The sequence below is a fragment of the Kogia breviceps genome, chromosome 10 (assembly GCF_026419965.1).
Source record: "Kogia breviceps isolate mKogBre1 chromosome 10, mKogBre1 haplotype 1, whole genome shotgun sequence".
Classification (NCBI taxonomy): domain Eukaryota; kingdom Metazoa; phylum Chordata; class Mammalia; order Artiodactyla; family Physeteridae; genus Kogia; species Kogia breviceps.
Genome location: NC_081319.1, coordinates 14,747,470 through 14,765,017, shown reverse-complemented (window position 1 = coordinate 14,765,017; position 17,548 = coordinate 14,747,470). Strand labels below are relative to the sequence as shown.

The window sequence follows — 17,548 nt, the reverse complement described above, 5'->3', positions numbered from 1 at the left end:
TTAATAACAGTAATAAGAGCTACCATTTGTTGAATTGTTACCATCAGCAAGCACTATAAGACTTTCCATTTATTTTCTCATTCCCACTATTCCAATATTTTTTTAAAATTTTTATTTATTTATTTATTTAACATCTTTATTGGAGTATAATTGCTTTACAATGATGTGTTAGTTTCTGCTTTATAACAAAGTGAATCAGCTATACATATATGTTAATAATTTTAAAATGAGGAAATTGAGACTCAGACTAAATAAATCGGTTTTCAGTTAGTAAATAAAGGCAAGATTCCAACCCAGGACTTTTTGACTTCAAAAAATGCCTACAGATAGAAGATTCTATAGTTAATTCTTAAACCTCAAGTTATTTATTACTTTCAAGAATGTTACACCTTCAGGTCTGCTAAGAGCCCTGAGAGTGTCTTTAACCGGTTCATTAAAACAATTCTTTATTCTTCTTTTTCCTGCCTCACCTTCTTGTGAAGGTGAATTGTGCCAGGAAGGACCTCAAGAAAGAAGAGAAATATATTGGTCAGATAACCTTTAAATCGGATTAATGGACAGCTGGTTTAAAGTGGGTTGACTCTAGAGACAGACATTGTCTATCTTTGTCTATCTTTGTAATTTGTCCTTAGATTTCGTGCATATCTATGGTCAATGTCATAACTGGATGACTTCTTTTCTGGAGAGTCTGAGGAAGAATCCACTTCTAAGCTCATTCAGGCAATTGCCTGAATTTAGCTCTGTACGTTGTAGGTCTGAGGTCCCCATTTCCTTTTCGGCCAGCTGTCGAGAGCACTCTCATCTTCTAGAAGCTGCCCACACTTCTTGCCACATGCCTCTCCGTTTTCAGAACCTCCTTTGCATCAGTTCCCTCTAATACTTCAAATCTTTCTAGCGAAGAAGCATCCCATCCCAGGAAGGGCTCACCTGAACAGGTCGACTCCACTAAAGATAAAGTCACTTTTTCCAAGTCAACTGTGCCATCTAATCTAACGTAATCCTAGAAGTAACATCTCACCATGTTCATTAATCCCATCATACTCAGATGGTGGGCAGGGGTCAATGGCAGTTATTTTAGAATTTTGTCTACCATAATACACTTTCCAAAAATTTTGCCTTCATTTATTTCCATCTCTCTAAAGGCTCCATATTTCCTTGCACACTTGGCAGTCACAAAAACATGCCTTTGAAATATACTAATTTGGGCAGATGAGGTTATTAGCAGGGCAGGATGGAGCAAATGTTGGCATGGCCAAATTACTTTTATAACCAGTGTGTGAAAAGCAAAGGTACACTGTAAACATCAATAAAGCTTCTCATAAAGAAAAGTGCTACAGATTCCATAGTGATAGAAGACCATTAGGGCTGAAATTTTTACACCATTTTTTGGACAATTTGGTTATGTCACCTTTCTCTATGTATCTGGTCAGCAGCAGTGAATCCCTTAAGTTGCTCAGTAACAAGGGAGAAATCATATTAAACGTTATATTATCAGAACATCCTGAATTGTTTGTGCTTTCTCTCTAGTGTGTTCACGAAAAACCTGCAAATTCTTTTAACAAGGCCTATCAAATACATTTCAGTGTGTTTTATAATATTAAAAAAAAAACCTACAGGAGAGTAGGAAAAATTATCAACTAGGCTGAATCCTATAAATTTACCCAGCAAAGAATAGCTCCAGGAGCAAAACAAAAGAAGAAATGTGTGTAAACAGATTTTCCACAGAAATGATTGGTCACAACTCAATGAAATAGAGTAACTGGCATAAACCAAACTGAACAGGTGCTGTTATATGGACATCCTTTCTTTCAAATAAACCAAAGGAGATCTGAATCCAGAGCAGGTATTCTTCTGGATGCTTCCTACACAATTTTTAGGGCAACCACAACTGCAGATGTGCTACTCATCTAGGAAGGCACGATTTACAGATAAAGGTTATTCTAGGAGAAACGTACCCACAGTGTTTAAAGGAACCTAGGTAATAATTCCAGAACACAAAACTGGCACATTCTGCTGTACCCCTTAGAAATGTGAGATTTGGAAACAAAACAGTAACCATTCCCTATACTCTGAGGAGAGAAGTGTATTTTCTTCCTTAATCTTACTTCCTAACTAGAGATAAGCTCCATGAATGTGACTGAATCCATGCTGGCAGAGGCAGACTCATCCCTCCTTTCCATCCTCCTAAAATATATATAACTCCAAAATATTTCAGAGAAATGTAAGTTGTACTGAAGATTTGGTGGAAAGAACACATCGGATTGAAACATTTCATTTCCCATTAGACCTCACTTTCTTTTCTCCTAAACTCTGTTGGTCGTCCATGACTTCCCTATCTTGACACAATAACTAACAGTTCCTCCCATTATCTGTTATAGTTCTTATCCTTAATTTGGATAACTGTCTCAGAAAAATACAATTCTCCTACTTAGCTTCTTGGTGCTTGGCAGAACTAAAATTTGGAGAGTCAGCTAAATAAAACCCTTTTCTTTCCTCCACTATGTCTCTGGAGGGTTCTAAGTCCATTCCTCTAAACACAGGTTCATGTGGCGGAAAGAACCAATAGAACATTTATTTTACTAATTCATGTGGGGGAGGGGTCACAGCCTTGAGATGGACTTTGAACTGTTATGCACAGAGAGGTCGTTGCACCTTGAGTTCTCAAGTACCTCAAGAGTGAGCTTTTGTTAAGAGCCTCAGTCACTTGTAACAATGATTTTGCATAAGTCATCTGCAAAAGGACTGAAAGCAGAGTTTCCTCTAAATTTTTGAAATGAACGTAAAATGCCTGAAGCCAAAGCTATTGGATGAATATGAAAATAAGCAGTCAATAGATCTTCATGAGTACAGTGAATGAGCCTGGCCTCACGTGAAATTTTGTTTAAAAATGACAGTGTAGAAATGATACATGTTGTCTAAAACAATTAAAATCACCTTCACTGTGAAATAATAGTTTCACCATATTGAAAGTAAAGCACATTCTTTCCCTTTATTGTCTGGATATAAAACTCAATCTTGGGCTCATAAATATCATAGATTTAAAATTTGTTTTAGAGGAAATGTTCCATTCTCTCCTCAGATACAAATTTTAGGTTTGTAGAACAATTGAAATTTATGCCAGTAGTTTGGAGCATCTATGTCTGTAGTAGAAAGATAGCACTATTGTTTCAGCCCAGCATTTGTATTTGAGTCTATAAAAATGTTGACGATTCAACTTAAATTGACAATCGTTCCCAGCAAGGCTCAAAATAGTGTTAGAGAATAAAGAGGATAACTATTGAGAAAACATGTTAAACTTTCATATCCGCTTCTTCCCAATTAGTTTGTTGTTTTTCTTCCTGTTTCTGGAAGTAAATTACACTGGTGTTGTCTTAGTGGGTAGGTCAAATTGGCAGTGACGGTATTACTTTTGAATGTTGCTTGAATGTGTAAAATATTTAGGCAGATAGGCCCAACAGCTGCTCGTTAGCATAATAATAATAATAGTGATGATAACCATCATTATTGACCTTCTATTATATATTCACTCAGCAAATATTTATTGTGTACTTACTAAGTGCCACTCATTTTACTGAGTTTTAGGGATATGGTGGAGAACAAAGCAACAAAGTCCTTCACTCCATGAATCTTAACCATAAACAAATATAATAAAAAATGTAAGTATGGCAGATGGTGATAAAAGCTAGGGAGAAAAATAAAGGGGATAGGGAATGATGGGTGTGGCCGTTGTCTACTCAGAGGTCAAAGAAGCCTTCATTGACATTTGCAAAGAGAACTAAAGGAGTGAGTGAGACACTGAGAAAAGGCAGTTTGGGGAGTAGGAGCAGCATATGCAAAGGACCTGTGGTAGGACTGTGTCTGGCATGTTGGAAGAACACCAGTGAGGCCTGTGTGGATGAAGAAGGGTGAGCAAACAGGACAGTAGATGAGGATGGAAGCACACTTTCAAGATATTTTACACCCTTTGGAGTTTCCTGTGAGTGAGATTAGAACGCATTGCATGATAGTGAGCAGAAGAAAGACATGCTTTCTCTGACTTTCAGTTTTAATAGTTTATTCTGGAGAACAGACCATCAAGGGGCAACAATATAAGCAGTTAAAAGGTGATTACAGTGATTCAGGTTAGAATTAATGGTGGCTTAAACCAGATGATAGCCGTGGACAGGCGGATAAGTTGCCATATTCAGGATATATTTAGAGGGTATATCTGAAATAACTTTCTGAAAGATTAAATGTAGATTGTAAGCAAAAGAGAGGAGTAAAAGATAACTCCAGGGTCTTTAGGCTGAGCAGCTGGAAGAATGAAGGTCCACATACAGGGATGAGGCCAATAAAGGGGGAGCAGGTTTTGGGATGGGGGAAATCAGGAATTTATTATAAGACATGTTAATTTTCAAATATCTAACTTCAGAGTAAAAACTTCAAGTATGCAGCTGAATTGATGTATCTAGGAAGAAAGGTTTGAAGAACCAAATTTGGAAGTTATCATATGTAAATAGTATTTAACACCATATGATTGGAAAGATAATGAGTGACTACTATACACTGGGCATTCAGCTCAGCATCTGGCATACCTCGACTCATGTAACACTTTCAAGAAAAATTTCTCCAATTTACAAATTGAGTAACTGTGTTAAAGAGGTTACTGTTAACTTGGCCAAGATCATGTATCTGGAGTTCAAGGGATCCTATCTAAATACCACTGCATCTGTTCTACTGCCTAATTTCGTCACGCATAACCTGGCCACAGCAGACACTTAATAATCACTGCATAAAGTATACAAAGAGATAGCAAGTGTTCTGAACTCTATTGGAGAATATGTAAACACCATCCAGAGAGGTGGATTGATTTTCCTAAAATTAGTGTACAGCATGAGAACCAGAAAGATTATGGCTCTCCCAGTGCATGTAGGACCAAAAACCCAGAGTTTATTCTTCTAGGTCCTATGCTCCACACCCCCTCTCTCCACATTCAGAATCTCATTCATTCCCAGGAAGAATGTTTTCCTTACTTTTCAGCACATTGAACGGAACTCATGTTACAGCCTGTTACCATCTGAATAGCCCAGGGTTTTTCAATATCAGTACTACTGACAATTTAGGATGAGATAATTCTGTGTTATAGGGCTCGTCCTGTGCATTGTTCACATGTTTAGCAGCATCTTTGGCCTGTAGCCACTTGATGCCAGTAGCACCCCCTCTCCCAACTGTGAGCATGAAAAATGGCTCTAGACATTGATAAATATCCCCAGGTGGGCAAAATCACCCTTGGTTGAGAACCACTGGTTTAGCCCATCTCTTACATTCACTCTATTAAGCTCACCCATGGAGGATGGAAATTGAGGAGGAAAGAGGAAGTCTAATCCTTGTGTATTATCCCCCATGACTTGCCCAGGCTTGCTTAGAATTGGAAGATTCCCTGAAGTTTATTCAGAAGCTGGCTAGGTTTTAATTCCTTCTTCAGAAAGGATCTGCCAGTACAGATGCTGTCGTAGAATTCATTGGAACCTAGGAATCATAGGAACTCTGAGGGCCTTTACTTAGTGATTGTCTGTAGGCCACAAAGGCAGCGATCTCCATGATTCTAAACAGGAGATGCTGTAAATCAAAAGGTATTGAATAAAATCTAGGTGGTCAAGAAGTAATTATGGAACAAATGGGAGCTCAAATAGCAGTGATTATAAACGTGTTGGGGAAGTTTTCTGGCTTGCATCATAAACTTGCTCAGCACCAATATCAGTGACCTCAACCCAGAATAGGAATTATTCTTCTTGGATTAGGTCTATACCACTGAGCTGGCATAACCATCATTTACCACCTAAGAGCCAGTCACATTTTACCCTGTAGCACTACACAATGTTTGCAGTAAATTACACTCATACTGCAATATTCCAAAGTGGGGATTTAGCCACTAAATCTGAGCACTCTGCTTCAAATTCTTTTGTCTACTCATTTATTTTCTGCCTCAAGAAACATGCTACCAATTTTGAGATCCTTTCTACAGGGCCAACACAAGTTCTCAGTGTCCGTGTTTATTTTTACTGGTCTCTTTCACATGAGATGCTTCCCCTCTAATAAAAATTACATCCCATATAATGGGTATACTTGCATATAACTTTTGTGTTGGTATTTTAAATATCACAGTACAAGATACAGGGCTGTAAAAGATGTTAAAACATATTCATGCTCTGGGGAAAACAGGATTTGTTGTATGTTTGACAGAGCAGCAGATAACCTTCAATTGCTTACTGCAGATCTTCCATTTCTAATAATAATTGTAGAGGATGGTGTCAATGTGAAACTACAGACAATGGTTCAGGGAGGACCTATTATCATTCAGTTCTAGTGTTCCTGCTGAATCATCATAGGGAGAACACATCACAATCATCAATAACAGATAAATGCCATAGATGGTGGAGAAAATATTTTAAAAATTCAATGGTTTCAACTTGAGTGGCTCATGAATTATACATTTAATTAAGAAAAGCCAAATGGGAAGGATTTTAAGCTTCTAATTTGCAAGGTATTTTTCTTCTTTCCCCATTAAAAAAATATACAAATTAAGCATGGCAGTGGCTGATAATGGAACAAAACAGATAAAAGACCCCACTGCAGGCTGGCTGTTTGTATGAATTGGAAGAGTCAGCCTATGGGGAGAAGGGAGCAGGGCAAGATGAAAAATAACAGTGACAGGAAGGGCTTGCAGCTTTACATCTTCACCAATTCACAGAGGGGCACAAAAGACACCTGGATTCTAGTCTCAGAGCTACTGCAATCTTCCTTTCTGCTTATTCGCCTGTAAAATGAGGAGGTTGGGCTGGAAGAAATCTCAGGTCCCTCCCATCCCAGACATTCCATGAATCTACGAACTGATGTACATCCTTTCTCCAGCCTCCTACACACCACCCAAGGGCAAATATACAAGGTGACCACCGTTCTATCAAATCCTTCCTAGTGTGATCACGCAGAGGACACTGAGATTTACCATTAATAGCAGTTATTTTCAAAGCAGACTTTGCCCAGTGTCAGCACCCCCTGGGAATTGGTTAGCAATGCATATTCTCTGGCTCCACCCCAGACATACGGAATGAGAAACTCAGAGAGTGGCGCCCAGCAGCTGGCATTTTACCAAGTCCTCCAGGTGAATCTAACACTCACGGAAGTTTTAAAATCTCTTCTCTAGAGAGGACTTTTTGGAGAGAAGAATTACTTATTACAGGTTTTGCAAATGTGTTCTATTCCCTGCTAATGGTAGCTATAAGTACACTGGAGTAATTTAGAATAGCGTGTTAATCATTTATTCTACAACATTCTGAGGAAATTGAATCCAGGACAGGCAGTACTGATAGCGGAGGGAATGCGTGGTGAGGAACAATTGTACTAGATGTGAGTAGGTTCAGGTATGCAGGGAGCTGGGGTTTTGGAAGTCTGAAGGCAAGGAAGAATAGCCAGGAAGAGCATACTGACATAGAAAAAGAGGATCAGTTGTAGATACACAGAAAAGAAGAAAGGTGGCATTAGGGAAAGAACAAAGGGTTTGACATTAGAAGGATGTAGGTTCAAGTTCTACCCCTTTCTACATGTTAACAGTATGATTTTGGGAAATTACTTTTATACCCCTAGCTCCAGTACCCTCCCCTATATATATGACAGGCGTATTAGCAATAGCCAATTAGCTTCACTAAACAAATTGTGGGAATGATGAAACAGGTATGAAATAAAACTGCTTCTTAGTTTTTTAAAAAAATTATTCCTTAGGTAATCCTCCTTATTTCTGAACACATTCTTTGAGCAGCTTCTAAATATTCCACAATTGAAGAAGGATACACCACGTGTAGGAATAGATCTAAAAGTTTTAGCAGCTAAGGTAAAAATGAATTCAGCAAGGGAGAGATGAAAATTACAGTCTCTGGCCCCAGGATCATAGGGTAAAGAATACAAAGATTTCTTGGGCACTAGCAGCAATCTGTGATTTCTGTAAAGTGAAAGGGGCTACCTTGGATTTCGGAGAGCTAGAGCTTACTTTTCTCCCCACAGAGGTATTGATGAAAGATCCCTAAGCTGAACACAGCCCTGGGAATTTGCTCAAGATTTGTCTTTATTTCGTAGAAGGTTTGAAAGATGAGGAGTCACTGACAACAGGGAAATCTGAACTACATTTTTTCCTCCTCTTTTTTTAACATCTTTATTGGAATATAACTGTTTTACAATAGTGTGTTTCTCCTTTACAACAAAGTGAATCAGTTATACATATACATATGTTCCAATATCTCTTCCCTCTTGCGTCACCCTCCCTCCCACCCTCCCTATCCCACCCCTCTAGGTGGTCACAAAGCACAGAGGTGAACTCCCTGTGCTATGCGGCAGCTTCCCACTATTTCCTCCTCTTTATACCGAAGAAAATTTTGCTGTCTAGACAGCCTTCCAGTTTCAAAAACCTTTGAGCATCTCTTTGGTAAAGACAAAGCAACAGGCTCAGAAGTGAGACAGCAAATGACATCAGTAAAGAAACTCAGAAGCAAGAGACCACATGAAATGATAGAAGACTCCAGTAGGGACTTGAAAAAGAAAACAAAGATTCAATACCCGGAAACAGGACAAGAATATCAAAGCATATTTTAAAAAATAAAAAGCTAATTGTATTTATGAACAGTTGATCTAAAAGCATAGTGTATTAGAAAAATCGAAGGAATATTGAGGGTGGAGTAGACCATTCATAGAAACACAGGTTTAACCTCCCATCCACTGCAAAAATAAATCTTTCCTGCAACACCTCAAGCAATGCTCATCCATTCTCTGCTTGGTCACCTCTCATGATAGAAAACTTGTTATCTCATATATCTTCTGCTGGTATAGCTCTAAAGTTTAGACTGGTCTTCACTGTATCTTAATACAGTCAAAGAGCATTCTGTAACCTTCAACAGCCGCAAGTCCTACTTTTGCCTTCCGGATATCAATGGAGAGGGCTTCATTTCGCCCTTTATGAACATGACAGCAATTCGACCTATGGAGACAATTCAATTATTCTTCCCCATTTTCCCCCTCAAGGGTTAATATCTAAGTTCTTATCACTTTCTTTGGTGTCCTAACTTCTGGCCTTTGCTATGTTTTGCTTCTCTCTCTCTTGAAATACTTGAGATTTTTAATTCCCTCTCAATAACGGGTGCTCTGAATGTAATATTACAGTTCAACCATGAGACATTTGTAGGGTATTGAAAACAGATTCCATGGTATTTTACTCAGATATTAATAAACCAAATTGCTAGGAGTAGGATTAGCTATCTGTACGTTAACAAGCTTCCTAATGTGCTCTGAATAAAACATAATACTCCAGTCTTAATGGTTCAGAGTAAGAATAGAAAATATTATCCATCATATTTTTATAAGTCATAAAAACTTATAAGTTGTAAAAACACTGCTTCATTCTAGTGTTTAGCTTTCCTGATACTATTTTCATCCCGTTGCTTCTTTTTCCCATTTACACAAATATTACATAGTAATTAAAAACTCTAATATGGCAGAAACACATTATGCAGACAGTGAAAACCTATGGTATTCCTTCTCCTTACCCTAAGAAAACCACTATATACATTCTTAGGTTTCTTAATTTAATAATTTATATGAACACACACATACATACATATACACACAAGTTCTCACACACAGATACATAACTCTTAATGGGATCATACTAAACATGTTGATTTACAACATGCTTTTCACATAATGATGAGTCTTGAATTTTGTTCTTAGTGTACACTACTTTTATATGTCTAAAGCCACTTGGTGCATTTTCACATTTGATGCTTTAGTGGCATTTTTGTGGCTGTTCTTCCCCCTTGTCATATATTTCCCTTATATCTTCTTCACTTCTGAGAATGATATCAGAGTTCTGGCTGTATAGATGAATTTACTTTTGTTGAAATCATTTATGAATTGTTGTCAGAATTTAATATACTATTATATAGAATATATATAATTTAACATATAATAGATGATTTGATTAGATTTAGTTCCTCCTCACTATTAGTCTGTTTTCTTGTTACACCCACTCTTTTCTTCTTTCTCCTTCCTATCCTCCTTTCTTGTATTATTTTAATAAACCGGTTCCCTAAGTGTATTGTTAATACTTTATGTATTTTTTTGTTGGTGAAAGGGATGATAAAGATGGCAAAATTCCCACACTCCCATTTTCTCAAAAGTTTTTCTATATGGATCAGGTTTAAGGTCAGAATAGCTGTCAATCTGTATTGCTTTCTCATCCTTTAGACTATTTTAAATCAGTACGACTAGTGAAGAATGTTTCAGGTGGTCTGCTTCTATCTGGAGAAGACTGCTAGATCACACCAGAAATAATTAGCCTTTGTTTTTTGGTCTCTACCATGTCTTGCTTCTGCACCAGTTTTGTCTTTTTTGTGTGTGTATGGTACGCGGGCCTCTCACTGTTGTGGCCTCTCCCGTTGCGGAGCACAGGCTCCGGACGCGCAGGCTCAGCGGCCATGGCTCATGGGCCCAGCCGCTCCGCGGCAAGTGGGATCTTCCCACACCGGGGCCCGAATCCGCGTCCCCTGAATCAGCAGGCGGATTCTCAACCACTGCGCCACCAGGGAAGCCCTGCACCCGTTTTAATATAAGTGCAGATGACAGATATGACCTGCAACTTCTGTCTCGACAAGAGGCCCCTAGTTGCTTCAGGTGCTCTCCTATGAGCTGTGATTTCTAAGTGTGGGATGTCCAAATTCATCTATAGGTGAAGATATTTTAACCATAACTAGTATATCCCCCTTTTCACCCCCAGCATCTCTACCTTCCACTTATTAGGGGGGAGGGGTCATTTTTGAACCAATTATATTCTTCCACTTTCCTAGACATAAGTTCAGTTCTACCTAACTTCCACAATACATGTAATTTTTAACCTTCATATAGTATCACACTTACAAAACCTTAATCCATGAGAATATTTTCCTTTGCTCAAATATATCTGGCTAAAATAAAAAATGACAACACCTAATTTTTGCAAAGATTTAGAACAACTCTAACTTTCATATATTGCTGATGGAGATATCAACCCGTACAACTTGGGAAGTTCTTCTGTAGTTTTTTATAAAGTAAAACATGCATCTATCCTATGGCTCACTCCTAAGAACTTAGCGAAGAAAAATGAAAAGTCCACAGATAGTCTTAGAAAAGAATGTTTATTTCAACCTAATATACAATGGTCCCGAGATGGAAATAATTCATATGTTTTTCAAGAAGAAAGCAACCAGACACACTGTGGTATATTCATAAAATGGAATCCCACTCAGCAATAAAAAGGAAAGAAGTACTGGTAGTCACAACTACATAGGGGAACATTAAAATATGTTCAAGAAACCAGACACAAAACAGTACATTGGGAGTTCGGGATTGACATGTACACACTGCTATATTTAAAATTGCTAACCAACAAGGACCTACTGTATAGCACAGGGAGCTCTGCTCAATACTCTGTAATAACCTAAATGAGAAAAGAATTTGAAAAAGAATAGCTACATGTATATGCATAACTGAATCACTTTGCTGCACACCTGAAACTAACGCGACATTGTTAACTATACTCCAATATAAAATAAAAATTGAAAAAAACCCTTACATTCTCTTTGATTACATTTTTATGAAATTCCAATACTGGTAGAAATAATCTATGATGATAGAAATCAAGTAGTTGTTACAACAGTAGAGATTGACCAGAATGGATATATGAAAATTTCTGAAGACATGGAAATGTTCCATATTTTATTTTGGGTTGGTAGTTTCATAGGGTTTATATTGTTACAACTAATTGGACTGAACACTTAGGATCTTTGCATTTTACAGTATGTTCATTATATCAATTATATATGTCTCTATATATTTATATTCATATTTATATATAAGATTTCCAGAGATTGATTGATGTTCAGCAAAACTGATATGTTCTTTTTCATCTTCAAGCTTTAATTCTCTGAGCAATGTCTGGCCGCTCATCTGCTGCTTGGATAGCTCCCAATCATCCTTCTGGTTTGAACATGGATATTTTTTTTTTTTAAGATTTTTTTTAATGTGCACCATTTTTTTAACATCTTTATTGGAGTATAATTGCTATACAATGGTGTGTTAGTTGCTGCTGTATAACAAAGTGAATCAGCTATACATATACATATATCCCCATATCCCCTCCCTGTTGTGTCTTCCTCCCACCCTCCCTATCCCACTCCTCTAGGTGGACACTGAGCTAATCTCCTTGTGCCATTCATCGACAGATGAATGGACCATTTTTAAAGTCTTTATTGAACCTGTTACAACATTGCTTCTGCTTTTCTGTTTTGGTCCTTTGACCGCAAGGCATGTGGGATCTTAGCTTCCTGACCAGGGATCGAACCCGCACCTCCTGCATTGGAAGGCAATGTCCTAACCACTGGACCGCCAGGGAAGTCCCTAACATGGAATTCTTTTCAGAAGACTTTTCTGACCACAGATCATTCTAGCTTCCTTCTATGGGCTCCCTACAACGCTTCTGTCAAAGCACATATCATCCCACATTGACATTATCCACACTAGTTGTAACTAGTTTAACTGGTCAAGCTTTATACGGCATAGGTTTTGCTTTGCTGTATTCTAAGTCCGATAATGGTCACAAAATAGGTGTTCAGAAATTATGTAATGATTGAATGATGGAATGAATGAATTCCAAGATCAGTGGTAGAGTCCTTGAACTTACATCTTGAAGTTAAATTTTTAGCAAGTACACCTAAACATGATTAATGTGGGCATCCTTCTGACTGCAAATTGAGAAACACTGCTTCAACACAAGCATTGCTGGAGAAATTCAGTGTGTATTTTGAGTCGTTAGTATTTTATATCTTATAGCTTTTCTTAATAAGTTCATTTACTTATTCCCTTGACATCCCATCATCACATCCTTAATTACACAAAGCTAGTGATGGATAGGGAGACTGTATCATCCAAATTGTGATATATTTAACTATAAGGGAATATGACAATTACAGCAGGACAACAGGCATAAACTGGACAAACAGGGGTATAATTGTATTCTATTTATGGAGAAGTAGGGCACAGAACTTTCAGGTAAGAATGAATACAGTAAGGATAATACTTATTTTTTCTGTTTTCTAGGTTTATCTTATGAATGGACTTTCAATGATAACCCCTTATATGTCCAAGAGGACAACAGGCGGTTTGTCTCACAAGAGACAGGAAACTTGTACATTGCCAAAGTGGAGCCATCAGATGTTGGCAACTACACTTGTTACATAACAAACAAAGAAGCCCAGCGAAGTGTTCAAGGACCACCCACTCCATTAGTGCAGCGTACGGATGGTAAGATGATGAGTTATCTTAGGGATATATTTTATCTGTGGATCTTGAAGCCTGGGGAGATCTGTAGAGCTTTCTACTTCCCTCTGGTTCAGAGGAGCCATATCATCTTTGAGGCGAGGTCTGATTCACAATATGATGAAAATCACAAAAAATAATAGAAAACTATATAATTTATCCACATAGCATAGTATAGATGATTCTGGGTATACTGTGCCATTTCTTCTCTGGCATTGGAACAGATCATCTTTTCTTTACTTAAGAAGTATTTTGTTTAAAAAAACGTTTGTTTGGGAGAGTAAGCAGGTATGTGGACATGCTGCCAAACTTATTGATTGAATTAATATATTTTCAATGGACATATGACACAGCTTCTCTTTAATGCCTCTTTCTTTCCCGTATTTGTACCTTTTGTTCACCCTTTATTTTCCTGGTTGGCAAGGCAGGTAAATGATTCAGATCCAAGGAAAGTAAATCAAGTCAATGTTAATTATGAGCATTCCAAAGAAAAATGAAACACAATATTCATACTAATTATATTCCTCCAAGGAACATAATTCAGATTGGTCTCTGATGAGTTTTGTAGTTTAGTCAAGCCATAGCTGGTACAAGATTTAGAGAGTTAGAAAACCTAAGGATGTCATTGAAGTAGAAAAACCCTCTAGTTGATTCTTTAATTACATATTCACAGTGGGAAATGTAAAGATGGAAAATCTGTTGATGCATTTTGTGATCAGATTCTGGACCTGAAATGTAACACTTCATAGAGTTTTTCTCCTCCCTAAGGAGCTTAAGAAAAGCAGGAATACAATGCTAATGACGGCTAAAGAATCGTGGAACTAGCTCCTTACAGGGAGTTCTTATGACAGAGCTTTCATAATCACTAACCATTCAAATATATTTTCATGGTCTTAATTCAGAATTCAGCAACCACTAGATTTATTCATAAGTTCAAAAAAAAAAATAAGTTCAATTTCTCCCCTTCAGTGAGTACTCTCTTCATGATTGCAAGAGCTCATGAGCCAATAATATGCATAGAAACATTACCATATTTTCCTTTCTTCCCCCATCTACTCTTAGTTTCCTCTTTTTCTCTTAATTCCTTCATTCTTCCATCTCCTCTATTCTTTTCAACACATTTATGGTAAAAAAATGACCAGAAGCATCATACATAATATTAAAAAAAACCCAACTCTTCTAAAAGTAGTCACTCAAGAAATATCAGATGTCAAAGAAATAGAAAACAAAAAGTTTACCAGTTTAGCTGAATGAAGTAATACTCTTGACCTCCTCAACCATAGCCTCTTTGAATGTTTGGAATGATTAAGGTCTTAAAAATAAGGTATTTTCATTTTATATGTATTTTGTAAATTTCACTTTTTTGTGCACTTGTACTGGCCACCAATAAATCATTTATGTTAGGAATGTATTATTCTGGTGTTTGGTATATAAGTAAAAATAAAAGAAATTCAACATTTTTAAAGATGTTTTAAAGAAATTTAAATATTTTAAACAATAGTTTGTTGTTGATTAAATTAATCAAGTTAATGACGATAGCCTGGAGATACATTTGTACTTTTTCTAACTCTTCTGGTAGATAGCATATTTACAATACCTTAGACTATTGTCTTAGTCTTATCTTAGCCCGTATCCACAATTCCTTTTGAAAATTTTTAAATTATTAAAATAAATTTTTATAAGGGTACAGTAAACTCATGTAGCGGCAAAATCTTAATAAACCAACATAAGAATATTTATGTCTTTATTTATCCCAACTACCTACTTCAAAGGTTTTGCTGCAAAAGTACTGATATTTTGGATTGAGGTGCCGTATCAGATCTATTACACAGTGTTAGCTAAAAACTTCTTTATTCCTAAGCAGATCTGGCCCATGAGTTCTGTGAATGGGTGAAAGATCCAAGAAATCTCTAGAGAAGAAACTTGCTCGATAACTCCGAAGCATTTTAAAGTTGGGTATATTCAGTTCTTAATTGGAAATACTAATTCTTTTTAAGATGCTGTTGTGGAATGTAGGGAAATTTGGAATGCCTCTATTTTGATACTTTGATATACCTTAGGTATTTCTTTTTTAGGGGAGAGAGGAACAAACTAATTCCTTAAATAGCATCATGAGGTTTCCTTGCCCTCTGTCACTCATTATAGTATAGAAAAAATATTGTTAATTGAACGACAAAATAATCAGATTTTGGTAAATAAAGCATTTGCTTCATAGAAAACTTCTATTTTCTAGAAATACTGCTAGCTCTTTTGGTATTTAACAGGTGTGATGGGGGAATATGAACCAAAGATTGAAGTGCATTTTCCTGAAACTATTCAAGCTGCAAAGGATTCATCTATAAAACTGGAATGCTTTGCCCTTGGAAAGTAAGGTTTTTGTGTGTTTTTTTTTTTTTTCCTGGTTGTTTAAATTAAAACAAACGAGTATTTTGGTATTCACACACTGCTCTAAGGTAAATTAGCAAATAGACTTTAAACGCTGGGCAAAAGTGGAACTTTCTGATTGGACTTTAAATAAACAAGCCTAATACTCTGAAAGTGATTGGGGTGGCAATTTCCCCACATGAGCCGATATTTACTTGAGTTTGAGCACAATGAAACCCGTTTAGGCAGCACATTGCAAAGGAATAAGTAAGCTTGTATAAGACGGTGAGCAGGTCACTAAACTTTCGACGTATCCTTCACTCTATCTCATCCTACATGCAGAAATATATTGCCTGGAGCGTCTCCTTGCTAAATTAATCACCGACTCTTGTAAATGAAAAACCTGCACTGCTAGTGTCCAAAATAAGACTAATTAAAAGCCATTGTTCATAGTGGATAATTAGAATTGAGCCAAACCTGTCCTGGCAGTGGAGGCATTTTATTTTACTCTAATAATTGTTTATCAGCAGTAAGTGTGGAAAGCTTTGAAGCCAGCCAAATATCTGCATTTTTGCATGGAATATTGAGATCATTTCTTTGCTTTTTGGCAATATTCAAATTTTATTTTTATGCCCATAAACACCAGAACGAAGTAACAAAGTGATAGATCAGATTTGCCATTTTAAAACCCTGATGTACATATGAATTATCTGGGGGCACAGTTAAACTGAAATTCTGTAGATCTGGGGTGATGTCTGATTGCTCCATATCTAACAGGCTCCGAGCTAATAGTGATTCTTCTTGTCTACAGAACATACTTTGAAGAGTAAAGGACCTGACTCTCACTACCACATTTAAGGGCCTACTTATAAAACCAGAGTCTATTTGTAATGTGGGCCTCACATTCAGAAATAGTGACTTACGTTCCAAACTATGGAAAACATCCTTAAAAGTCTCCATCTTGTTATTAAGTAAATATACTGAGCAATCCAAATAATGCTGGTTACTAAATCTTTTAGGTTCCTTTCTATATATGAAATCTTGTAGCTCTTTAAATTAAATTTCTCAGGTTATCAATTTTTCATATATTTAAGAGACCATATTTAATTTTTATACAATACTGGTCCCATAGTATTTGTCCAATAAATTGATTGATTAAATTATTCTTTAAAAAGTGACAAATTGAGGCCTTGTCCATTTTTATTTGTTTGCCTGCCTTTTAAGACATGATGAACTTTCACCATTTTCAAGCTTTCTCAGAAAATAAAGTATACAAAAAACATAAAATGTCAGCAAAATACTTTGACAATTAGTTGATTTATTTAAAAAGAAAACCAATGAAAGATAGTATCTGAAAATAATATTAATAGTTTATTCTATCATGTTTGGTATCAGGAAATATGGATTCCTGTAATTTAATAAATAATAAATAAATAATAAATAACTGAAAAGGATTGAGGCTGGTTCTCAAGAATCTCATGTAAATAAACTTCATTTGTTAATCATTTATAACTAAGAATTTATATGACATACATAATCCTCATAATTATGCAGGGTATATAATATTTTTATTATATATGAGTAAAATGAGGCTCAGATTGTACAAGTAACCTGTTCAATTTCATGCTTCTGATAAGAAAGAGAGGGCGATTCAGATTTAGTGCCACCTGATTTGAAGTTCTAAACTTAGAAACTTTTGAGTAAATGGTTAAGATAACTGCTTTCCAAGTCAGAGGAGGCAGATTGAATTCCCAATTTTCTCAAGAGTTGTCTGACCAACAGCAAACATGCTTTTTTTTTTTTTTAACAT

The 17,548-nt window shown here is 36.5% G+C and overlaps 1 protein-coding gene across 2 annotated transcripts in view; it reads left to right on the top strand.

The window, feature by feature from the left end:
- Window positions 1–17,548, top strand: part of CNTN6 (contactin 6) — a 304,375-nt gene that overhangs the window by 194,317 nt on the left and 92,510 nt on the right. For both annotated transcript variants that reach the window (XM_067043597.1, XM_059075379.2), the window contains exons 6-7: window positions 13,156–13,359; window positions 15,639–15,741. In XM_067043597.1, coding sequence (XP_066899698.1) covers window positions 13,156–13,359; window positions 15,639–15,741 — 307 coding nt within the window. The remainder of the gene's footprint in view (window positions 1–13,155; window positions 13,360–15,638; window positions 15,742–17,548) is intronic.